General features: G+C 38.5%; 1 protein-coding gene across 10 annotated transcripts in view; it reads left to right on the top strand.

Moving 5' to 3' along the window:
* Positions 1-26350, top strand: part of IRAG1 (inositol 1,4,5-triphosphate receptor associated 1) — a 137302-nt gene that overhangs the window by 105992 nt on the left and 4960 nt on the right. For all 10 annotated transcript variants that reach the window (XM_052810421.1, XM_052810413.1, XM_052810412.1 and 7 more), the window contains 10 exons: positions 492-570; positions 3600-3720; positions 6468-6498; positions 7601-7741; positions 17605-17736; positions 18503-18644; positions 19277-19326; positions 21166-21273; positions 22427-22494; positions 25444-25563. In XM_052810421.1, the coding sequence (XP_052666381.1) occupies positions 492-570; positions 3600-3720; positions 6468-6498; positions 7601-7741; positions 17605-17736; positions 18503-18644; positions 19277-19326; positions 21166-21273; positions 22427-22494; positions 25444-25563 (992 nt within the window). The remainder of the gene's footprint in view (positions 1-491; positions 571-3599; positions 3721-6467; positions 6499-7600; positions 7742-17604; positions 17737-18502; positions 18645-19276; positions 19327-21165; positions 21274-22426; positions 22495-25443; positions 25564-26350) is intronic.

Genomic DNA, 26350 nt, shown 5'->3' with positions numbered 1-26350 from the left:
TAACAGTGAAGTATTAACTTCAGCTGTAGCATACTAAGCTTTGGTGTGAATAAATTCTACTGAATTGAGTCAAAGTGGCAAAGTCTCATATATCTGGTTTTCTGAATGTTCTCTCCTTTCTGGGATACTTACTTATTACTACGGCTATATCCAAAATTGCTTTTTTTGGTCTCATTTACTAAAACTCTCATTTACCAAAACTCAATTTTTCTACTTGACTAAGGGGCACATGTTGCAAATCTCTGTTTACATGATCAGGAATTTTTCTAAATAATGCATGTATGAAATTTGAAATATCTGATGTTTAAGGGTGCGTGTGTGTGAATGTACATGTATCCATGCAATGTAGCATCTGACTATAGATTAATATAAATATTTCCATTATGTTTACTAACTAAAGTAAATGTTATATTTAGTCTTCACATGGCAGGGATATTTAAATTGAGATTTCTAGTTAAGTTATTTATAAATGTTACTGTTTTTCTTAACAGGAGCATATTTTGATGAGAAATCAAAATTTAGTTGGACTTAAACTTCCTGAACTTAGTGAAGCAGCTGAACAGGAAAAAGGTGCAGTATCATAAAAGCTGGAAGGAGTGTTTGTTTGTTATACACTGATTTTTATAATTGACTAATATGGAGGGGGAAAAAAAGTCTTTTTCTTCAATTGCAATAGTAGTTGTAATGAAGCAGTCATGGAGGAGGGTAGTAAATGATGAATAAGAGAGACCAATAATGGAAGTACCTGAATTTCTTGATGACCTGAGCCAAGAAGATACTGTAGGTATTATTACAACCAAATGAAAAGATCCATACCTGGAACAGAGTCTAGCTTGTACTTAATAGATGGAGGACTGTCTCAAGTTTCAGTGACTTTCTGAAAAAAAAGTTTCAGCAGTGATGGATTGAATGGATGTGACCTCTGCAAGATATTGTGGCCATAAGGGTGAATTTGATCCTTGAAAGTATAAATAAGAGACGGAATGCTTTTTTCCTGCTTTTTTATTTTAGTATATGTGTGGCAAATATTGAAATGGCATGTTCATTTGTGGTCTACAGCTCTACGTCAATGTGGATAGGTAAGAGTAAGGCCAGAGAAGAGACATAAATGTGATTGAAGGATTGGAAAAATATGCCTTGCAATAAGTGTGGGGGTTTTTTAGCTCAATTTATATTTTTTTTAATAAGGAAAAGGCTTAAAACTCTACATAAATGAGGAAACAGAAATCTGACACCAATTTTTTTTTCCAGTCTAACACAAGCAAATGAGATTTGATGCCTGTAGGCAGCATCTAAAAAAGATTCAGAATAGAAATAAAGAGCAAAGGTATAATCCTGAGGACAATTCAACAACTGGAAGAACTAAATAGCAGTAGTGCTGAGCAATCAGTTGAAAATATTTAAACCAAAGCTGTATATTTGTTTGAAAGTAGTTAAGTCAGGACTTGTTCAGAGTGTTTTTAAGGCCACATTAACTGAAATGGAGATGGTTAATATGAAAGGAGCTGAAACTGATGGTCCAAGATTTGATCCAAAGACAATTTCCATTTTTCCTATGAATTAGCAAAAGGAACAGTATTAGATTTGCTTTGGGACTGTTTCATAAGGCCTTAAAGTTTCTGTTACACAGGGAGATGGCTGAGATAACATCTCATGTTATCTCTGGAAACAGACTCATCTTCAGTCTGAATGAAACAAGATTAGAGAGACTTCTTGTCCTCTTTCTGTATTTAGTGATTATATCTTTGGATTCTTAGATATGGTAATATTATTCCTGTCACTCTGCTAATATATCATTTCCCAGAAAATATTTAGCAGGCTGTGTTTGAAAGTGTAAAATAGTTGCCATTTTACCAACCTGTTAGATAATTTTGGCAGATCTGAAACTTTTGAGTAAAACATTATGAAAAGCTAAGCATTATTTTATCCAGCTTTTCAACCAATGTCTCATGAGCATCATTTTAAAGTCTAGTAACTTGTCTAAATGATAGCCAGAACATTAAGGGTCAACTCCTTCTCCTCAGAGGGGAAAAGAAGTGAGGGGTCAAATCCTTAGTTCATTTGTTAGGGAGACTTGCTTCCTTACATTGTCATAAAAGTCACCTTGTGCTTTTTAACTGCAGTAGTAATTTTGCTTAAACAATAGGAAATAGCCAGATACTTCATTATTACTGTTATGAATCAAATATACTGGCTCCATCATGTTTTGCTATCAATGCCAAGTTGTTGTGCTCGTCTGAGTAAACACAACTTTGCATCTACAGAAGCTTAGATAAGTGGGATGTATTAGATCTGGAGGCATTGTGGTATCAGGTTGGCTTTTTATGGGGACACACATGACTGTTCTTAAGTAAACACTGGAGTTTTTAAATATAAAGGAAATGCACAGAACTAAAATGTAGCTAGAAAGAATCTCCCATTCTTTTCTGTCTTTCATGTTAACGCTCTCCACGTCTATAAAATTTGAGCTTTTTCACACTATTTGTTTTGCAAGTCTAAGAATCTTTCTGTTACACCAAATGGATAGGAGACTTGTACGAAGATACCTTCCCAAGTCTGAGATTCAGACTGGGGAACCTAACTTTCCTATAGGAGAGTCCTGCATTAAATTCTGGCAAGATAGAAGGAGATAGGGGAATTATTATTGTCGTGGTTTAATGCCAGCCAGCAACTAAGCACCATGCAGCCACTCTATCACTCCCCCTCCTCAACTGGACAGGGGAGAGAAAATATAACAAAAGGCTCTTAGGTCAAGATATAAGGACAGGGAGAGATCACTCAACCAATTACCATCACAGGCAAAACTTGGGGAAAATTATATATGAAATTAAATAAAATGAAGATTAAAAAGTTAAGTAATATAAATTTTTTAAAAAGTTTGAGACATATCTTGGTCCTTATGAAAGTGACAGAAGTAGAGAATGTAATTATAACCTTTATGCCCTGTTTCAATGAACGTGCATTGCAAACAAGTACACGTTGTAGATTCATCACCATAAGTGGTGCACAAAACCTGTAGTATAGTACATTATACTAGAATTCATCTTGGCAGGTGGCATTTAAAGCCTTAGAAAATGACAGCCCTCTATTACAAAATCTAAGTTAAAATATTCAAGAAATGATATAACTGTACTGGTAAAGCACAAATGGAAAATGTTAGGTTAGATGTTCCGGTAATGAATTTGGGATCAGTTTGGATTCTAGGAAAAATACTAATAAAATAATTATTTCTCAGTGCATTAGAGACTGTCAGAGTTCATATTACTTCAGTCTTTCTACATAAAGGATGGCAATTGTACTGATTACTTTTGTTGCCACTGCTCGAAAGGAAGACAGGGGATCTTTATTTTAGCAGTAAAGGAGAGATGAGTGATGTATCACTATACACTGTAAAGGAAGTAACATTGTGCATGAAGGGATGGACCTTTTCTTCTTGTTCACTTTTGCTCCCAGTAGAGTTGGTGTGAAAGCATCATTGACTTTTTAGCCTAACTGTGTCCTTTTCAAGGTCCTATTCGGCTCTGAGATGCTGACTATTGATAGTTAATGCATGACTTTTCAAATAACATTAAAAGTTTTTTATCTGAAAATGTCTTTAGGCCCTTCACCTCTCCCTTCCCCCACTGAAGAGGAAGAGACAAAGAATAGCTCTGATGTCATGCCCAGCATTCCTGATGTATTGCTGCGAAAACTACGAGTGCACAAATCGCTTCCAGGAAGGTAAAAGCTCATTAGAAGTAGAAAGACATCATCCGGGGGAAGGCACGCTAATGGTTTCCAGTGAACTCCCTTTATGGAGTTCCATTTATAGGGGATCCATATAAGTAGAGAAGTTGCTGCATCTTAAAATGTGCAACACAGTTTTTCTGAAAAAAATTTGGTGAGTGTACCAACTTCCAGTAACTGTCCAAGTTTTAAAATTAGTTTGTAAGTTCTACATAAAAAGTCTGTAACCTAACCTGCATGCTACAAGTACATTTTTGTACAGGTTTTTCCTGTATAAAACAGACCAGTGTCTGTCCACTCCTGGTTTTCAGGATTGCTGCTGCAGATATAAATTTATATTGAAAATGTTAGTATTTCTTTTCCCCAGAAAAGTACCAGGCCGGATAATGGTTTCCACTGGTAAAATTTGGGCATGTAAGAATTCTGCAGGTTTTATGCAGGTGATGATTTTTCAGGAAAATTGAGTTTATTTTGCAAACATAGTTGAAGGACATGCTTGCGAATTCCCTGATCTTGGGCTGTGCAAATAGGCACGTGTCAACAGATTGTTTAACACCTGCCATGGCTCAGGAGTTTCTCCTTTCCATCTCATGCAATCTGAAATAGTATGTCTGCGTGTTATAGATGTGTAGGGCAGCACCATACAAGAAATCATTTGAAACTAGAGCTATTGTTGCATAATGCAATGTAACTATAGCAAGGGAATCCCCTGGTCCATACTCTACTGAGGTAGAGTCATAATAGACTATACCTGCCAGGTGTTTGTCCAGACCTTTAAGAATACCAATTTTCGTTCTGATTTGACTTTACTACTATCCAAATTTAACATTTTCTTGACAGAATTTAAGTGGAATTTTCCTTTTGCGGGGAAGATTTATGTTTAAAATGATACAAAAGTCCATAATTTCAGAAAATATTTTGCTCTGGCCCAAGAAATATAGGGAAGAAATCTCAAATGAAGCATTTATGACCACATGCCTTGCATACCTTGTACCACTGGTAACTTTAGAGACTGAGCATATTTTATTTTGTATTGCATTAGAAAAAAGCTAAGCTTCTTCAATATTTCTGCATAAGCCTCTTCTTTGAGAGAGATAAAACCATAACCAAAAATGCTTATTAGACATTAAAACAATTCCAAACATATTTGGCCAAAACTTTTCCTAAATTCACCCATGTGTTTTTATAGTATAAATACCAGAGGCCTTCAGTCATTTGAAGCAGTCAATAAGTGTTCTCTGGGCAGATGAAATAAATGCTTAACATTTGTCATGAAGGAACTGTTACATACAACATTTTATATAAATGAATGCATGACATGAAGAAGTTCTAGGAGACCATTGCTTGATCGTAATCAACTACTGAAAAGAAAAGTAATTTCATAGCTAAGTACAAAATAAGTGAATGCTGAACTTGCTTTGAGGGTCAGATAATATACAGAACTTCTGTTTTTCAGGTAATATTCTTTAATCAGTTGGCTTAATCTATTGAACAAGTACACACATAACTTTTCATTCTTATGATAAATTTCTCAGAACGTTCCCAGCCAAAGGAAAGACACAAATTTTAGCATCCTGTGCTGTGTTATATAACATATACAGATGCTTGAACTTCCTTATAGAAGGACTACTCCTTCTAGTAGGCTTCCTCCTAGAATAACAATAAGTAATAGGAATACTAATACTTTAGGCACAAAATGGTTTTCCGACACAGGGGACAAACTGGCCTCCCTTTTTCTAGTCACTACTCTAAGTATCAATATTATTCTACCCAACAAGAAAAATCTGCTGCTCACTGATGCCAGATGCATTGATTTCTATATTTGGGATTAATGGTGCAATGAATATTACAATAATATTTGAATTTTCTGAAAGTATCCTGTCTGCACAGTACATGATAGGTACGTCAACCACAATTGCTATCACTGGCATCCACTAGAATTTGTATATACAGCTCCTGTCATTTCTTTCAGATGTTTCTCATCTCTATTCACTTGCATAAAACTGAATAGCTCTCTGATGTTTTGGAACAACTACAAGGATTAAGAACCTGTAAATTCAAACACATGGGATGACTGCCTTTAAGCGAGGTCTTGCAATATAATGTTGTCTATCTCATTTCTTTTATAGTATTCTATGAAACTGCATTTTGGTAACTTTTTCTAGTTTTTGTACAGTCAGTAATCATTCTTGTGGTGGAAAACTCATAAAACTCAAACGTATATTTTGTCAGTGTCAGAATCATGGTCAGAATCATTGTTAGCTAACTTCTAACGAAGTTAGCGGCCAAAACAGCATAGTTCAGTATACAGTGAGCTGGGTTTTGAATTCTGCCCATATGTGATCAACATCATGAGGTTTCACCTGTTAACAGAAGGAAAATGGGTAAAGATAATAATCCAAAGTATAGCGTATTAAGTCACCCGCAACTCCAAAAGGGTAACTTCTGTCTTGCTCTTGTACTCGCAGTTTATCACAATGTAGTGATATTTGCAGTTGCCAGAAACTTTGGTATGTTTTCGCCAATACTCAGGTGATACTGTGCTGTTGCTTTTAAAAAAACCCCAGGGGGTTTAGTCATAACAAGTACAACTGAATTAATTAAATACTGGTTTCACCAAAATAAACCATAAAATATTTAAGGGGAGGATGTCTTTTGTTGTTCTTCTTGAGTAAATATTACAATAGCTTTGTTTTTAGAGACAAAGCTAATTAAACTGAATTTTTTGCTTTTATTTCTAGCTCCCCTCCACTTACTGAAAAAGAAGTTGAGGTAAGTATGTTCTTAAACTCATTATTTTAGACATATGCCTCAATTTTAAGTGGTTACTGTAAGTCTAAGGGTGGTTATTAGAACCAGGTAATGGGATATTTTTTTTTGCAAAAACTATTTCTCAGAAAAAAGCCATATTGAGCTCAATCAAAACAAAAATTTTATGAAATATGGGCAATTGTCCCAGGCAATATAAACTGTAAAAAGACTTAGAGTAGGAATAAATAAAACACTTGTTTGTGCATTCTTTGTAATAAAATATGCATTCATTTTGGAAATCACTATAATCTACTTAAAGTAGTAAAAAAATTGAGATTAAATGAGACCAGAAACTAAATGAGTTAAATTGCATTTTCGTACTGTCCAATAGGAGCTTTGGGGCAGTTTTTGATGATATCTTGCAGTTAGTTTACATAATTTTTACTTTTTCAGTTCAAGCCAATAATTTTTTTTTTTGTAGGTTGCTCTTCAGCTTGCTGGCTTTGTTTCTTCTCTTTTTTCATATACTAGTCAAGAAAAAGATCTTTATTTACATAGCTCCAATCTAATGGAACTCTTGGTGCCTTGTGCTTTGCAAAGTCTTAATGCTAAGAAATAATGCATTTGGTAAAGAGAGAAACAATCTGTAAAAACAGGGTGCAAGAGAATAAAAATGTTAGCACTTAATCTTTTGCTGGCTTCAGTGATAGGTGTTTATCCCTTAGGTAAAACAATGCTAATGGTGAGCTCATCCCTGGACTTCCTCTGCACAGATTATCTGTTTTAAAACCTTGGGGACCCTTGGAGGAAGTCCAGCTAGAAAACAGATCCATTGTGATTCTGATACTTCTGGTAGGCTGCTTCCTTCATTGTGTCTCTGCTCTACTGATCTCCCAGAAAAACATTCAGGAAAAGAGGCAGCAACACATTTATTCATATTTTAGAGGAAGTAAAGACAAGTAATTTTTTTTAAACAATCTAATTTAAAAAACATTTTCAATTTTCTGTTTCAATACTTACTTAAGCACCGAAGTTTGTTAAACACATACCTTATTCATAACTTGTTATTGGAAATTACATTATTGTGACACTTATTTAAAAGTGCCTTTTTTAATCCAAACAGAATGTATTTGTACAACTTTCCTTGGCCTTTAGAAATGATAGTTATACCTTGGAATCTAGAATTAACCAAGCAGAGAGAGAAAGAAATCTCACTGAAGAGAATGCTGAGAAGGAACTGGAAAACTTTAAAGCAGCCATTACGGTAAGAAAACAACAATAATTCTTTTTCTGAATTATAGTGGACATGAAAGTGCACACACATTTGAAATATGTGTGGCTATGCTTGCTGATACCTGTTGTAAATTCAGCCCCAAAACTTCATTTTCTGCTGCTTGAGCTCCTTACTGTAAGCTGCCTACCACTCTACACAAGAGAGAGCATTTTCTGCCAGAGTGGGTGTCGTGGTTTAACCCCAGCCAGCAACTAAACACCACGCAGCCGCTCACTCACTCCCCCCCACCCAGTGGGATGGGGGAGAAAATCAGGAAAAGAAGCAAAACCCGTGGGTTGAGATAAGAACGGTTTAATAGAACAGAAAAAGAAGAAACTAATAATGATAATGATAACACTAATAAAATGACAACAGAAATAATGAAAGGATTGGAATGTACAAATGATGCGCAGTGCAATTGCTCACCACCCGCCGACCGACACCCCGCCAGTCCCCGAGCGGCGAATCCCTGCCCCCACTTCCCCGTTCCTATACTAGATGGGACGTCCCATGGTATGGAATACCCCGTTGGCCAGTTTGGGTCAGGTGCCCTGGCTGTGTCCTGTGCCAACTTCTTGTGCCCCTCCAGCTTTCTCACTGGCTGGGCATGAGAAGCTGAAAAATCCTTGACATTAGTCTAAACACTGCTGAGCAACAACTGAAAACATCAGTGTTATCAACATTCTTCACATACTGAACTCAAAACACAGCACTGTACCAGCTACTAGGAAGACAGTTAACTCTATCCCAGCTGAAACCAGGACAGTATCCACCCCTTATTCTATACCATTGATGTCATGCACAGTTCCCATACCTTTAGTTACATCCTGATCAATCATCACCTTTCCATCCCTTTAAGACATATGAGCAATGATATATATATATATATGTATACACACACAGAGATATCATTCCTTTAGTTCATGGGTCATGTTCATAAAATGTTCATTGAGTTCATTCAGTTTCCGACTCTGGGCTCCATCTGTCATACCAGTCTTTCTGGGCAGGAGGGATGGTGCAAAGTCCTCTCAGTCGGTAGAGCAGAATTGGGCTTCAGTGCAGTGTGACAAGCAGGTGACATTTGGCGCAGCAGGAGGATGGTGTGCACCGTTGGATTGTTGCATGCTGGAGTCAGTTCTGGTTCCATCACTACTGCGCTTTGCTCAGTTTTATCACAGTTCTTTTCTTGCTTGATCTAAGTGATTCTTACTATAGTACTATGGATATAGCACATAATTATAGTAAGGATAACATACAGTAGCAGGGTTATATAGCAACTAATATACAGTTTAATTCTGGCTGTTCTCACCTAAAATTAAATCCCCTTGAGGCACACATCGGACTTCCCCATCTTTTCGCATCACCCACCAAGTGCACCCAGGCCCTTGAGCAAAAGCAATCCCACGAATGGGTTTACCTTTGCCTGAGGCAGGAGTAACCCAGACTGTCTTCCCTAACATATTTTTTATGTGCACTACAGGGACTTTATCCCCTTCTACAGTATGTAAAAATTCTGACTGGGCAGGGCCACCCCGATTGGCAGATCCTCTGGTGTTGACTAACCAGGTGGCTTTTGCTAAATGTGTATCCCAATGTTTGAAAGTTCCACCCCCCATTGCTCTCAATGTAGTCTTTAACAGTCCATTGTATCGCTCAATTTTCCCAGAGGCTGGTGCATGATAGGGGATATGATACACCCACTCAATGCCATGCTCTTTGGCCCAGGTGTCTATGAGGTTGTTTCGGAAATGAGTCCCGTTGTCTGACTCAATTCGTTCTGGGGTGCCATGTCGCCACAAGACTTGCTTTTCTAGGCCCAGGATAGTGTTCCGGGCGGTGGCATGGGGCACAGAATATGTTTCCAGCCACCCAGTGGTTGCTTCCACCATCGTGAGCACATAGCGCTTGCCTTGGCGAGTTTGTGGGAGTGTGATATAGTCAATCTGCCAGGCTTCTCCATATTTATATTTCAGCCATCGCCCTCCATACCACAGAGGCTTTAACCGCTTGGCTTGCTTAATTGCAGCACATGTTTCACATTCATGGATAACCTGTGCAATAGTGTCCATGGTCAAGTCCACCCCTCGGTCACGAGCCCATCTATATGTTGCATCTCTTCCCTGATGGCCTGAAGCATCATGGGCCCACCGAGCCATAAATAGCTCACCCTTATGTTGCCAGTCCAGGTCCACCTGAGCCACTTCAATCTTGGCAGCCTGATCCACCTGTTGGTTGTTTTGATGTTCTTCAGTGGCCCGACTCTTGGGTATGTGAGCATCTACATGATGTACTTTTACAACCAGATTCTCTAGCCGGGATGCAATATCTTGCCACAGTGCGGCAGCCCAGATGGGTTTACCTCTGCGCTGCCAGTTGCTCTGCTTCCATTGCTGTAGCCACCCCCACAGGGCATTTGCCACCATCCATGAGTCAGTATAGAGATAGAGCACTGGCCACTTCTCTCTTTCAGCAATATCTAATGCTAGCTGGATGGCTTTCACCTCTGCAAACTGACTCGATTCACCTTCTCCTTCAGCAGTTTCTGCAACTTGTCGTGTAGGACTCCATACGGCAGCTTTCCACCTCCGATGCTTTCCCACGATGCGACAGGATCCGTCAGTGAACAGGGCATATTGCCTCTCATTTTCTGGCAGTTTATTATACAGCGGGGCCTCTTCAGCACGTGCCACCTCCTCCTCTGGTGACATTCCAAAATCTTTGCCTTCTGGCCAGTCCGTGATCACTTCCAAAATTCCTGGGCGACTGGGGTTTCCTATGCGAGCCCGTTGTGTGATCAGTGCAATCCACTTACTCCACGTGGCATCAGTCGCGTGATGTGTAGAGGAGACCCTCCCTTTGAACATCCAGCCCAGCACTGGCAGTCGGGGTGCTAAGAGGAGCTGTGTTTCAGTACCAACCACTTCTGAGGCAGCTTGAACTCCTTCATATGCTGCCAATATCTCTTTTTCAGTTGGAGTATAGCGAGCTTCGGATCCCCGATATCCTCGACTCCAAAACCCCAGGGGTCGGCCTCGGGTCTCCCCAGGTGCTTTCTGCCAGAGGCTCCAGGTAGGGCCATTCTCCCCAGCTGCAGTATAGAGCACATTTTTAACATCTTGTCCTGTCCGGACTGGTCCAAGGGCTACTGCGTGAACAATCTCCCGTTTAATTTGTTCAAAGGCTTGTTGTTGCTCAGGGCCCCATTTAAAATCATTCTTCTTTCGGGTCACTTGATAGAGAGGGCTTACAATCAGACTGTAATTTGGAATATGCATTCTCCAAAACCCCATGACACCTAAGAAGGCCTGTGTTTCCTTTTTATTAGTTGGTGGAGACATAGCTGCTATTTTGTTAATCACATCCATTGGGATCTGACGACGCCCGTCTTGCCATTTTATTCCTAAAAACTGGATCTCCTGTGCAGGTCCCTTGACCTTACTTTCTTTTATGGCAAAACCGGCTTTCAGAAGGATTTGGATTATTTTCTTCCCTTTCTCAAAGACTTCTTCTGCCGTGTTGCCCCATACGATGATGTCATCAATGTATTGCAGGTGTTCCGGAGCTTCACCTTTTTCCAGTGCAGTCTGGATTAGTCCATGGCAAATAGTGGGGCTGTGTTTCCACCCCTGGGGCAATCGATTCCAAGTGTACTGGACACCCCTCCAAGTAAAGGCAAATTGTGGACGACACTCTGCTGCCAGAGGGATTGAGAAAAACGCATTAGCAATGTCAATTGTAGCATACCACTTGGCTGCCTTTGACTCTAGTTCGTATTGAAGTTCTAGCATATCTGGAACGGCAGCACTCAGCGGTGGCGTAACTTCATTCAGGCCGCGATAGTCAACTGTTAGTCTCCACTCCCCATTAGACTTTCGCACGGGCCATATGGGACTATTAAAAGGTGAGCGAGTTTTGCTGATCACTCCTTGGCTCTCCAGTTGGCGAATCAACTTGTGGATGGGAATCAGAGAGTCTCGGTTGGTGCGATATTGGCGCCGGTGCACCGTCGTGGTAGCAATTGGTACTTGTTGTTCTTCAACCCTCAGCAACCCCACAATCGAAGGGTCTTGAGAGAGACCAGGCAGGGTAGACAGCTGTTCCGTGCCCTCCGTCTCCAAGGCAGCTATACCAAAAGCCCATCGATACCCCTTTGGGTCCTTAAAATACCCTCTCCTGAGATAGTCTATGCCAAGGATGCACGGAGCCTCTGGACCAGTCACAATGGGGTGTTTCTGCCATTCATTCCCAGTTAGGCTTACTTCAGCTTCCAATACAGTTAAGTCTTGGGATCCCCCTGTCACACCAGAAATAGAAATGGGTTCTGCCCCTTCATAACTTGATGGCATTAAAGTACACTGTGCGCCGGTGTCTACTAGAGCCTTATACTCCTGTGGGTCTAACGTGCCAGGCCATCGAATCCACACAGTCCAATAGACCCGGTTATCCCTTTCCTCCACCTGGCTGGAGGCAGGGCCCCTCTAATTCTGGTCAGAGTATCCAGTATTCACTTCTCGTAAAATTGGCTCAGAAGTCCCTTCAAGAGGATCAGAAATAAGATCAGCCCTTCTACTCTGTTTGGAAACCGGAGCGGCATTTTTCCTGGTAGAATCCCCTTTTGTGGTGTTTTTTCCTCGCAGCTCACGAACCCGTGCATTTAGGACCGAGGTAGGTTTTCCATCCCATTTCCTCATGTCCTCTCCATGATCACATAAGTAAAACCACAGGGTACCTCGCGGTGTGTACCTTCTATATTCTCTCTCTTGGGCAGAGGAGCGCTCACTCCTAATAGCTGAGACATTGGTCCTTACAGGTGGGCAACAGGACATCTCCTCTTTGAATTGCTGGAAATCCTCGGACAGCTTCTCCACAGCCGAAATGCAGGCTTGTAGGGAGGAGGAGAGATTTTCTTCGTATTGACGGAGTTGGCGAGCCACTTCATCCACTGTCGGTGCCTCTTCGTCTTTCCAGGTCATTATTGCCAGTGAGTTGGCATAGGACGATGGTGCGCTCCGTACAAACTTCCGCCACATGGGTCGTGTGCATTGGACTTCGTCTGGATCTTTGGGTAATTGTGGGTTGTCCGGATCATGATGAATTGTCTCTAGCACAGCTAATTCCCTCAGATATTGGATACCTTTTTCCATGGTTGTCCACTTGCTTGATTGACATATAACATCTTCCTTAAAGGGGTACCTTTCCTTCACACTTGACAGGAGTCGCCTCCAGAGGCTGATGGCTTGTGTCCCTCTTCCAATTGCCTTGTCAATGCCACCTTCCCTGGCAAGCGATCCCAGCTGCTTGGCTTCCCTACCTTCTAATTCCAAGCTATTAGCCCCATTGTCCCAGCATCGGAGGAGCCAGGTGATAATATGCTCACCTATACGGCGGCCAAAATCTTTTCGCATATCCTGCAGCTCACTCAAGGATAGGGACCGGGTTATTACCTCTGGTTCTGCCTCTTCCTCCTGTTCCCGTGATGACCCTGGTTCACCTTCATCCTTCGCTAAGCGAACTGATTTTTTTGTATATTTCTTTTTATGTACGGGGGCAACTGATACTGGTGCAGGTTGGTCCGCTGGTTCAGTTGCAGTACCGCTCGCCGGGTCTTGGATAACCGCAGTGTCTGTTGCCGAGGTTTGGGTAGCTGCCGTGCTCGTCACCGGGGCTGGAGGGGCCGCGGTGCCTGTTGCCGAGGTTTGAGTGACCGCAGTGCTCATCGTTTTGTTGTTAGGTCCAGAGACCTTCTCTTCCCCTTGAGGGTACTGTGTGGTGTCGAACAGGGCTCGATAGGCATGGGCCAGGCCCCAGCACGTTGCAGTAATTTGTATCTCTCTGGAGCTGCCGGGGTGACAGCATACCTTTTCCAAATATTTTACTAGTTCTTCTGGATTCTGCACTTGTTCAGGGGTGAATTTCCAAAACACTGGAGGTGCCCACTTTTCTAGGTACTTGCCCGTACTACACCACACACCCTGCCACTCATAATTATCCAGCCTTGGGGCAGATCTCTGGGTGATTTTCTTAAATAGTTGTTTAACCTTAAACGAGAGCTGAACCACATTCAGAAGCATGCTAATTCCTAGCAGTAGGGCTAGAACCGTGCTGGTCCCAACATCCCAAGAGTATTCAAATTTTTCAAAATTCTCAAACACCATTGTAACTGGACTGAAGGAGAAAGGAGAGGGGAAGAAAGGTATCCCACCCATAGACTGGTTTTCCAAGGAGGAAAGGTAAATGGTATAATTATTAATAGTTTCCCACAGATGGCTTCCACAGTATAAAGGTGACAATGCTGAGTGCAAGTACCGGATTAATCCCACAGCCGACGACTTTATCATACCATAAACCAGTGTTGTACAATACATCAAAGCGAAAACCTTAATCCACCTCCCACGGATGATAAGCAGCAGAAGAGGGACTACATACAGCAAGCGAGGTGATACATAACAGAACTTTAAAAACCAGAGCAACAACTCTAAGAACACATAAATCAACATAATGACCAGCGACTATTAAACCGATATAATGAATGCTTATAACAAATTTGTTTTAACAAGCTCTGGTCAGGTTTGTCGTTATCTCAACCCTTCGAGCCCCACGTTGGGCGCCAAAAAGGACTGTCGTGGTTTAACCCCAGCCAGCAACTAAACACCACGCAGCCGCTCACTCACTCCCCCCCACCCAGTGGGATGGGGGAGAAAATCAGGAAAAGAAGCAAAACCCGTGGGTTGAGATAAGAACGGTTTAATAGAACAGAAAAAGAAGAAACTAATAATGATAATGATAACACTAATAAAATGACAACAGAAATAATGAAAGGATTGGAATGTACAAATGATGCGCAGTGCAATTGCTCACCACCCGCCGACCGACACCCCGCCAGTCCCCGAGCGGCGAATCCCTGCCCCCACTTCCCCGTTCCTATACTAGATGGGACGTCCCATGGTATGGAATACCCCGTTGGCCAGTTTGGGTCAGGTGCCCTGGCTGTGTCCTGTGCCAACTTCTTGTGCCCCTCCAGCTTTCTCACTGGCTGGGCATGAGAAGCTGAAAAATCCTTGACATTAGTCTAAACACTGCTGAGCAACAACTGAAAACATCAGTGTTATCAACATTCTTCACATACTGAACTCAAAACACAGCACTGTACCAGCTACTAGGAAGACAGTTAACTCTATCCCAGCTGAAACCAGGACAGTGGGCTACCATTGCTGGAAATGCATAAAGGATGTTGCCCTACATCTAGCAGACGTCAGGAATAAATACTATGAATTTGCTGTTCAGTTCTTGGAATAAGCCTGTGACAAAGCTAAGAGCATTCAGAACTGCAATTTAAGCACTGATCATGCTCTCCTGGGCAAGACCTTCTTTAGTGAGGTGTCCAGTTAGGTGAGATACTGAAGTGATCTGAAGCCTGAGTCCTGAGATTTGTGACTTGAAAGACCTCTTAACTGCAGATATTAGAAGGCGATATAGGAAAGGAAACAGTGAGGATTACTTAAGGAATACATACAATCTTAAGATGAGGTTTTGGGCCTGAATACACTTTCATTCCAGCTGTCCCTGATGTTCTTTTTATCAGCAGTAGATTTCAGTCCTTGCCAGCTTTCTCTGGATTTTCTAACTGAAATGACAAATATGTCTTTGAGATGTATCAACTTATGTGCTGTGCACAGTTTTTTCCAAAAAAGGAATGGATGCTTAGATACCATGCTTCTAAATGAAATACCTGTAGACCCAATTTGCATATTACAAGGAGGTGCTGCCATACTTTTGAGAAATAGTTAGGAGAACGTGATTCTCCCATTTACTTTATCAAGAACATCATCAGGCAAGAAAGGATACAATTAAAAAAAGATTGTGATATTTACATCTTTTCATCCGGAATTTCAAATCTGCATTTCCAGATTAATTGTTCCTGAAAAAAAAAGTTTTGAATATTTTGTTGCTCTTCCTTCTGTTCTCTGTTTAAAGAGCAAGCAGAAACAACCTATTAAATCTCAGGGTTTTGTTTATTATAGTATTTTGTATACATACACATTGTTACAACTAGTGTATAAGGGCTCTTGAAACTGAAAGCAATTAGTCTGTTAGATTTGACGTGTATTTCTGTTAAGAATCCCTAATTAGGCACCAAGGACCATGTTGCCAGCATGGGACATGTGATCAGCTTTTTCCTCCTTTATGCAGTTCACAGTCTACAGTCTGGCTTTTACAAGCTTTTTTACATAATTTATAACAAAGTGGAAACTGCCATTCATATGAAAGCTTGTGTTCTATACAGTGGAATAAAATAACAAGCAATTAAATGAAGTGATGGCTTCTGTATAATCTGTATCATATTAGACCTAGACTTGTTCCAATCTCAGTGGGAGGTTATCTTAATTTCTGTAGGACAGGCATATGTTATATGGCTCAATGACAGTTTACCAGTCTTTATGATTTTTTTTTATCAATCTTGTGATAATTGATTTTTTATTCAAAAACGCAACTTCAAGAGAAAGCTGATTTACATGAACTTCAGATTTGTTTGAGAAAATAAGCAACTTACAGTTGCCAAGAAAAACCTGAAAATCTGAAATTCTGTGCATGGTTTTCTCAAACAGATTCCCTTATGCCTTCTTGGGTCTTGCAGTCAAATTTTGGCTGCAATTTGTTATCACACTAGCTTCCGTGATAAATAAGTTTAAGAATTTTTTGTTGTTGCAATTGTTGTCATTGCACCAGATTCATCACTCTCTTGGCTGTGTTTCTACACCAAAAGTTTGCACTACAAATGCAATTTCTCAAATGACTCGACTCAAAAATTTACTGCACATCACTCCCTTCTTTTAAAGGCGGGAAGAAAAAGAGGAGGAGGAGAGGTTATTCTTTTCACACATCATTTCAATGTGTTGACTTACTGTTGCAGTAATACAAGTGGGGGGTTGCAGAGAACTAGGGCACAATGCAGCTGGTCAAAGGCAGAATTGTGTGAACGGCAACACAATGATTAATTACTAAAGACAACCTCAATGCCAAAACTGGTGCATCCTGAAAATGCACTTTAAGAATATAGGAATCATCCAGCATCACAAAGTCTGCCTGTAAGTCTGAAGTAAATTGTATCAGGTTTCCTCATACTAAACTTTTCTGTGAACAGAAAACTCATTCATTGAAGAGGTGTTCACTAAAGCTTTGGCTAATAAAACATCTAAATTCACTCTTGCTTTGATAACTAATCCCAAGGAATTTATATGGTTTGATGCTTTTCAGTATTAATCAGAGCTATCGAAGTGATGATATTAATCCAGTGCATAAATGTTCATATTGATTGACAAAAAATGGTTAAGAAATTGCAATTGCTATTTGATTTACAGGCCATATTATTTTTTATTACTCTTACACATTTTGAATTCTTGAGACTATAATGTCTTAGTTTCCAAGTAAGTGAAGTATCATGGAACTGAAAGAAAATGGCCTTCTTAACACCTTGTGCCCAGTGAATTAAAATTTTCTTTGTGTTTTGGCAATCATTTTAAGTACTAGTTCAAATAAACTTGGCATTTGTAAAGTCCACAGGTTTCAAGGCATGATTCATCATTACTTTCAAAACAAAAAGTCTTGCAAATATGCTTAGCCCCCTGTAACTCCTTGAAGGGTGTGCCTGCAGTATGCAGTGAAGCACCATTCCAAAACGGAGCAGCAGCACTCTCTAGGTTATCTATGGTGGTAGTGATGGCACTCGTCTGGGGCTAATTTGTCCATGTGTAGTTCTGCCTAGGCATCTCTACTCCACTTCTGTGGCTCAGGCTACTTCATCTGAAATAAAAGTGGCAAGACGTGATGATAAAGCTTATGTATTTTCACTTCAGTCTTCAGCTCATTTATGGCATCACTATGAACACAGAGAAGCTTACCAGAAGCTATTGGAGGATATTGCTGTTCTGCGGCGTTTAGCTGCTAGACTATCTAGTCGTGCTGAGATGGTTGGAGCCGTTCGCCAGGTAAGAACATCCTGGTGTCTAACATGTATCCTGGCTGCACACGTTCACTCTTTCTCTTTTTCAGCCTTAGCTGGAGGTTATATTAGCCCTTTGAATTTTATTTGCCATTTTGACAGATTAAAGATATTTATTGTAGTGTCAGATAAGACACCATTTCAGTCTGGAAATAGAATTCAAACAGAAGATTACCCGTGAAGCTATTCAACATCTGTACAATAGGAGCATATATATTATCCAGAACTATAGCTGCATCACAAGAAACTTACTTAAAGTCAGTGCAGCACAAATAGGAAAACTTTTCTGGGTCAAAAAGCTCATCTAGTTCAGTCACCTGCCCTTGGCAATAGCTTAGTCAGACAACTATAAAGAGTATAAGAACAGAGCAAGTATAAATGAGAACACAGCAATACCCCCCAGATTCAAGACTGTTGCCTCTGCCCACTAAAGTAACTAGACTGATGGCAGTGACTAAGACCTTCGAGGATTTGAAAACAAATGTACGTATACCACCTAACTAATAAGACAGGCACACAGGCAGACTATATAAATATATGACAAAATAAATTATGATATTCTGTGGATATGTATGAATGCATGTGCATTTGTGTTCTAATTAGCTTAGGAATTTTCAGTCATGGAGGTACCAATATTTCTTTAAGAACAACTATTCCAGATTTAGCCCTGACAGGGAGCATCCACATAGAGGCAAATGATTTGTTTGAGAAATGTAGCGGTTACCTGAGTATTCCCCTCTTTTCTTCCTTAGGAGAAGCGTATGTCAAAGGCAACAGAAGTAATGATGCAGTATGTGGAAAATCTGAAAAGAACATATGAAAAGGATCATGCTGAACTAATGGAGTTCAAGAAACTTGCCAATCAGAATTCTAGCAGAAGCTATGGTGCACCTGGTAAAAAAAAAAAAAAATTAAGGGTTTATCTTGCCTCTATACAGAGAGGTGTTGGTGCTATTAATGATAAATGTGAAGTATCATGAAACCTGTTCATGAAGCTCTGATCTACAGGAGTAGATTTCAAAAAGTTACAGATATAACAGTTAAAATATTTCATGTAAGCCATATTTAATGCTATTGTACAGTAATTTAAAATCACTATCACTTACCAAATTCTGATGAGATCCAATGACATTTTTATTGGCCTCTTGCACATATGTGTAGCTTTTACAGTTTTAATGCAACTACCTCTTAGATGACAGGTGATGGCAAAATTTCATTATTAAAAAGATTTTTTCTTTTTGCAACCTTTTCTTTCCTAGTTTGCTGGAAACTGAAATATGAGTATTTTCTTTGTATATGGAGGTAAATAGTGGGCTTTTGCCTGATCTCAGTAGAGATACTAATGGTTCAATATTTTGCACTTATTTCAAATTTCTTTTGCAGGTGTAATTGAGACGAGGACTGTATGACAGATAAATATGCAGTAACTACAGACCTTGTTTGAAATACAAGCAAGGGCTCTATTAGTATTATTTATAGATATTCATATAGTCTAAGACTGTTCTTTATCTACTGTTTTTATGCAGAAGATGGAGTACCTCGTTCATCTAGATCCATGTCTCTTACTGTTGGAAAGGTATTTCTACAATATAAAGAAAATGAAGGGAACATTTTATGTAGTGAAATTTCTTTGTCTATATACGCTCACTTCTATAGGCTGTGTTCAAAACATAGTGCTGGTAAATTCTCAGTGTTGTTCATGTAATTTAGTGCAAGTGCTTGTAATTTTGAATACATGATTAAGTATGTCTTTGTGCAATAATGATAATGCTTGCCGTGAATAAAGGGACCTATTTATTTAAGAATAATTGTATTCCAGGACACATACCTGTGCTCCAGAGAATGGCTTAGGTCCTGTGCTTTATTCTAGTTCCTCAGTGAGGAAGCTGAACATTGGATCAAAACTTACTATACGAGTCAGGATTCCATGATCATACCATTTTCATTATCTTAAGAATTATGTCATGTTCAGAGTACCTTAGATGTAAACAGTTATTTTTACGTGGGGCTTATTTTTCAGTTAGCATCCAAGTATCTTGTTTGGTTTGACAAAGCATTCAGAGTGAGAGATTATCTCAGATTGTTTTGGCTTGACAAATTAATAACTTTAACATGGCCAGTGTTCCATTTCTGCAAAAATCCAAGTGGTTTTTTTATTTGCTTGGGTTGTAGTTCTTTAGGTTTAGTTTATTCCTGCCACCTCTGAGTGTTGGGTAGAAAGAATTAGAGCACAGAGCATGCTGAGGGCAAGACTGGGTTTCAGAATGACATCCAGATAAGTTGAAAAAGAAGTCCCCAAAAAAGATTAAATTCAACAAGGACAAGTAAAAATATTAAATATTTGTAAATATTAAAAATTTCCCCCCGAATAATAACGAGGGGGGGGAACCCGCAAACACTAGAATGAACTGCATAACATGGCTGCAGACCCCCCAATATAGTTTTTCAGAGGCTCATTAGGTAAACGTCTGTCATTAATGAATATGTATAGTTGGTTTCGTCTAGAACCAGAATCATGGAGTAGGTGACTCCTCTATATTTACTAAATCTGTGTTTAACTACTTTCCTGTAAAGTTATCTAGAGCAGAATCTTAGAAGTGTTTGGATATGCACTAAGATGAAGCTGTTAGATGCTATAAGTGCTTGCATTTTTTACTCAGTTGGAAGCATAGATTTTACTAGGCTGCTTATCACAGGATGAAGCATTTGGTTACTTACCTAATGACAGCAAAAACTTACATGATCTGTACTTGAGCTAGAATGTATTGTGTACAGCTAGCATGTGTTTATCATATAAAGAATTTCCATGGTCTTTGGGAAATGTAAGCAATGTTGCATGATGCTAGATAGATATCTAACAACTCAAGGGTGGGGAAGAAGGCACTGCTCTTTAGTGGAGGGAATGGATGTTATTGTTTCTGAAAGTTATAATTTGTAGGTTTAGAAATAATTATGTATCTTAGTGGGTACAGTATATCATAATGGGTACAAAGCAAGAGAAAAGTTTCATATGTAACTTCATTATTTTCAGGTCATTGTGACACTGGCACTTTTCCCAGTATCATTATACACCTGGTTTAACCAAAGATAATAGCCTCTAATAAGAACTGACAATATCAACTCAGAACATACCTGTTGTGTGACTTACACTATTGGGCTTTCAGTGTGGAGGGAAAAGAGTAGCATCCCTGTACAACACCTCATTTCACACTAAGCACTTGCCATACCAGACAGTACTAGAGGAAGTTTTGGGGAAAACCACAGCCCTAACAGCCATTTATCTTAATTTTGCTCCCAACTCTCCTTTCCCCCAAGGGACATTAATCTACATCTTTGCCACACCCATTAACTTGCAGAATTGTTCTTCAGTCTATCTTGTTGTATGACAGGAAAAAAAAAATTTTGTTTCTCACAGAATATGCCTCGGAGGAGAGTCAGTGTTGCTGTTGTTCCTAAATTTAACTCCTTAAACATTCCTGGTCAGTCACCAACAGCTTCACCCACACCTTCAATGCCATCCCTGGTAAGTAAAACCCACATTTTAAATACACTACTTTTTGTCTAAACCACTTTTGCATGGGGCCAAGCCATAGTTACTAAAAAAATGTAAGCCCTTTCATTGGTTTAACTTGTTTTGACTTCATCCTAGAGAAGGGGATGGACAAAGGTTATTTCTGTTGTGTAAGGGACATATGCTTTCAGAATCTACCACCATAAATGATCACTTTGGACACAGAGCTGAATAGGGCAAGCTGGTGATTCAGAGGCATTAGACATTAGTTGAGGCAATTTGCCTTTTAATCTGTAGTAACACACTGGGAAGTTTCAAGTAGTAAAAATAGTTGTCCACTATAGGAGAGAAATTTTAACTAGAAACCATAGAAGGTGATTGGACTGCTTCTCTTCATTGCCAAAAAGTCCACTAAACAGAAAAACATATATTTAATGTATAGAAATGTATGTGGTACAAATTTAGAGGTTCTGTGATGATCTGGGATTAGTGGAGCTATCAGCCTCTGCCTTGACTTTTTGTTTATAAAATTTTAATAAATTAAATGAGGATCTAATCTGAACCTAATAAATCTATATAAATGCTTTGGAGAAAAACTGCAAGGTATACCAACTGTTCAGAGATGAGCTATGATGGCACATAACCTGAAAATTATGCAGTTTTCTGTTAAAAACGTAGGGCTATTTAAATGAGGGGGTTTGCTGAGAAGCTAAATCCATTTTAGTTTTAAGAAAACAATCTGTTTGTGCAATTTAGTTATTATGTACTCAGAGTCAATTGTTTCAGGAACCAAGTGTGGTTTTTTACCATGATTTATTATGATTTATTTTTGTTTAAAATTTTCCAGCGAAAACTCAGCTAAGAAACTTATATTCCTAGGATAATATGGAGAGAAGCAATAGAGTAATTTTACAGTTCAGTGATCAATATATGAAGAAGAAAGTCTTCTTCAAAATAAGGAAGGTAGAAGGGAATGTCACAGAAAATGTGCAAGTCTGTAGTTTACTGTGGTTAGTGGGAGTAATTTGGAAGCTCCATGTTACAGATACCTTGCTCATGGGTGTGGGAAGAAAACCTAAGCAGCACATTGCCTTTGTCATTTTACTGAAGACTCATTTGAAATTAATTCATGGATGTAACATATATTGCTGTTTTTCACTTACAGTCTGAGTCACCTAGTAATGGAAGAAGCAATCTAACATCTACTCCTGTTCTGCCAGCACTTTTAGAAAAGTGAGTTTTCTCTAGGTCATCTCATTACTTATTAAATCCTAGTATGAAATGAAAATGATATAATTAGTTATATCAAGGCATAAGGTATTGAAATCAGTGACACAATATTGACTTAGGTTGATTCATGATCTGGTAACTGTATTTTATTATGTCACCATCATATTGTTCTTTTCATGTTCAAAGAGTTTACACGCAGTATCTCAGAACTAAATCGAGCCTGCTACGATCATTGGAACTCATCAAGTAAAAAATGCAGCAGATTATGCATTTATGCATTTGAGTAGGCCTGCCTTCAGAACTTGACAAAACTAACAGTATTACATGCAATGCACATGGCTTTTATCTATTTATTTATTTAATATATTTCCTGGAACAAATTAATGCTGTATCTAAAGTTGGCTATGAGCAACCCTGGTTATGAATATTCCTTAACTTGACCATCCCAGTAATAGAAGTTTGTGTTTTGCCCTTACCTTTTCAACATGTTGTCAGCTGGGAAGAGTCATATTTTGAAATACTATGATATCCAGTGTCATGTAGCTTTTTAAATTTATATGAATAAACATAAGTATACAAAATTTAAAAGTATAATTTATCATAATATTAGATCATCAGAATTTTGCAGAAGTCAAAACAATTATTAAATTGAGTAGTAATTCCTTTTTTAGTATAAAATGAATTGAACATTCAGCTAAATTAAAGCATTAGGTTTGAGATTTTAGTTTTAACAACCTGCGATTTTAGTTTTAACAACCTGAGATTTTAGTTTTAACAGCCAGAGAAGGCTGCATTTTAAAATGAAAAAATAGATACATGAAAGAAGAGATTTTTTTTTTAGCCTAGTAACAAGCAAATACCTCAATATCTATATTTTTCTAGTTCCTATAAATTGCAAAAATATTTTTTATTAAAACATTGGCCCTTTTGACTCTATATTACTTACCATTACTGTAGATGTCCTGGCTGGATTAAGGTGTGCTGTTGTTAGGCGTTTTCCATAACAGTTTCATGAGTCATTCCATGGGTTTAAATAGTACCACTTTCACAGCAAAATAATAGTTATATGAACAAGGAAAGCTAAGAATTGCTCTGCTGGAAAGCATGTACATCTGCACATTTCTGGAAAGAACTTTAAAGTTGTTTCAGTTGAAATTCATGTAGACATGTAATTTAATTTTATACAAGTTATTCAAATGTAAAGCCCCTATATTAATAGAATACAAAGGTGGGCAATATGAAAACATGTGAGACTGGGATGAGAAGTGAAGGCATACTCAAGCTGTTCTACAAGGTCTTCGTAAACAGTTACCATTATGGATACAGGTACTGGTGCATTTGCAAACCCATGTGTGTATATACTTTATTCGTATGTATAATCAGCCCAGAAAGCAAAAATAAAAAATTGTCAGGCACTTTTCCAAATACTTATCTCTTTCAGGAAATGTTGCACATTCTAAGGAAGTTGGTTGCTGATGTTTCAACAGTAAAACTTACTAAAACATCATGTTGATTTTTGTTGTTATTGTTACTACTACTACTACTTCAGTAGTTTAGACTATTTACAATATCACAATAAAATATCTGCAATACTAATTTAAATTAAAGTTTTTTAGGATGCTTTAAACGTGCAAATTAAAAGCTTTAAAATATGTAGATCTCACATCACTACAGAATATTGAATTTCATGTGCTTTAGATTAGTGCTGAGGCAGGACAATTTATCTTATGTCTTTGTTTTATCTCTGTGCTTTACTAAGAATGAAAATATGCAACAATTGGGAAAACAAAAACGGTGAACTATGACACTAGTTGTTACAATTCAACAGAACTCTGCAAGATTTAGACTGTCTTTTGAAACTGTACTGAAACTCTAAAAAAACCCCACCCAACCAAAAAAACCCTTATCAGTATTTCTTACTGGATCTTAAGAAAACAAATCAGGTTATCAAGTAACAGAAGTAGAACTTGAAATTCAAGTTTGAGCATAAGTATGTATGCATGGGCCAGCTGCTATAGTAGTGTAAAATTATATAGTTCAGCAGTTTTGTATATTTAAGCACTTGAAGCTTATACTCATGATTTGTTTAAAGTCCAAGTGAAAATAATGTCTACTGTTAATATGACTTCTTGAGAGAAAATCCATTGCCCATAGATGGGGTCAATCAGGACAAATTATTCTGCCATTGATTTTAGTGCCAGAAAAATAAGGCCTACAAAAAGGGTTAGATTCTAGAAGTTGAAATGGGATCCACTGTTGAGCTTATTAAACCTTGACTTTGATAGATTTGCTAAGTCATGTGTGAATCACTTAAACTCTTTGTCTCAGACTTAAATAAATAAGGACAGGTGAGCACTGCAGAAAGAGAGCAATATACAATGGCTTGTTTTTAGGCTAAATGCCGGAAGCTTTTACTTTAGAAAAGTTTTAGTGACAAAAGCTATGTATGAGTTTGTATTTTTTTAACCTCTGCATCAGTTCAGTGTATAAAGTCAGCAGAAGGGAGTACCTAAAAGGCAAATAAAAAAAAAATTTTGTTAAATTAGTATTCGGTATTATTTCTGTTATTTTCCTCTGATGTAGCAGGCTACAATTTCTAAGATGATTTTTAGAAAGTTGAGGGAAGTGTTTTCAAGAATAGCAAATAAGTGCCATGGACAAGCCAGGAAACAAATGCTCTTTTCTTTTTTAAAGAAGAAACAAAACGCAAGTTTTAATACCTTAGAAACATATTAATTACTGCTCCTAAACAACAACATTTGGAAACTAAAATTTTGATTAGTGTTTAATTTTTTTGTTTAGAAAGACATTTCATTTCTCCGATGTACATTGCAGAAGAAAAATCAGGAGTCACAAAATTGCGTGTTATTGTTCTTGTTCAGTAGTATACTCCAAATACAATACATTTCAGTGGTGTTATTTTCTATTTGTCTGTTTCTTTTGTCTTGGCAGTGGAAAGACTAATGGAGAGCCTGAGTGTGAAAACTCTACTTCTGCGCTGACACAGAGTGGGTTGGAAGAGATCAATCCTGAAACTAAAGCCAAGATAGAAGAGAAAGCATATAACAAAGGGTGGGAATATTTTATGTGAACTAAATCTGTAAATGTGCTACCAGATGAGGACATATGTTTTTTATAATGTCATTTAAAATGCAAAATGAGTGACATCATCCATATGAGCTCCTAGAAGATGGTCATAATTGAAGCAATGTGGGAAACAATGCGAGTGAGCTTCACTCATTGTATTTGCATCATAGCTTTCATCCTTTATTGATGTTAGCCAAACTGTGGGACAGCAGTTAGAGATTCTGAGTTGGGTGGGTGTTCTTATGTCAATAGTGTTCAGCTTCATGATAAGATAATCCAAAACAACTTTCTAAAATGTTTATTCTGAAAAGTATACATGGAAATGAGTAAAAAGTATCAACTCTTGCAGTAAACCTGTGTTGTTTGTGTCACAAAGTGCTTTACACAGCATGTTTTGGGGCGATTAACAGCGTGGGGATCTGTTTCTGAATGTCAAGCAAAGAACTTTGTACTATGTGAAGAGTGAGACAAAAATTTTGATCTGTGGAATCCAACAAGCCATCTATCTTCAGCGCTGATTTGCATTTATTCTCTAGCAAAAAAAAATATCTAGAGGGTGTTCAAAATTATTGAAAAATAATAGAGAAATACTTACCAACTCCTTTACAACAGACAAAAGTTGTGCTCTGCTGAGGACTATAACCTCTTTTTCAAGATAAGTTTGGTAACAGAGCTAATATAATCCTCTGTTAAGGAAGGGTGGCTGTCTGTGTGCCATACTCATGGTCTTTAGCTAATTTTTACTCTTCTCCAAGTGCTGCAACACTGCTAC

Source organism: Harpia harpyja, chromosome 16 (assembly GCF_026419915.1).
Source record: "Harpia harpyja isolate bHarHar1 chromosome 16, bHarHar1 primary haplotype, whole genome shotgun sequence".
Classification (NCBI taxonomy): Eukaryota; Metazoa; Chordata; class Aves; order Accipitriformes; family Accipitridae; genus Harpia; species Harpia harpyja.
This window is presented reverse-complemented; position numbering and strand designations above follow the sequence as displayed.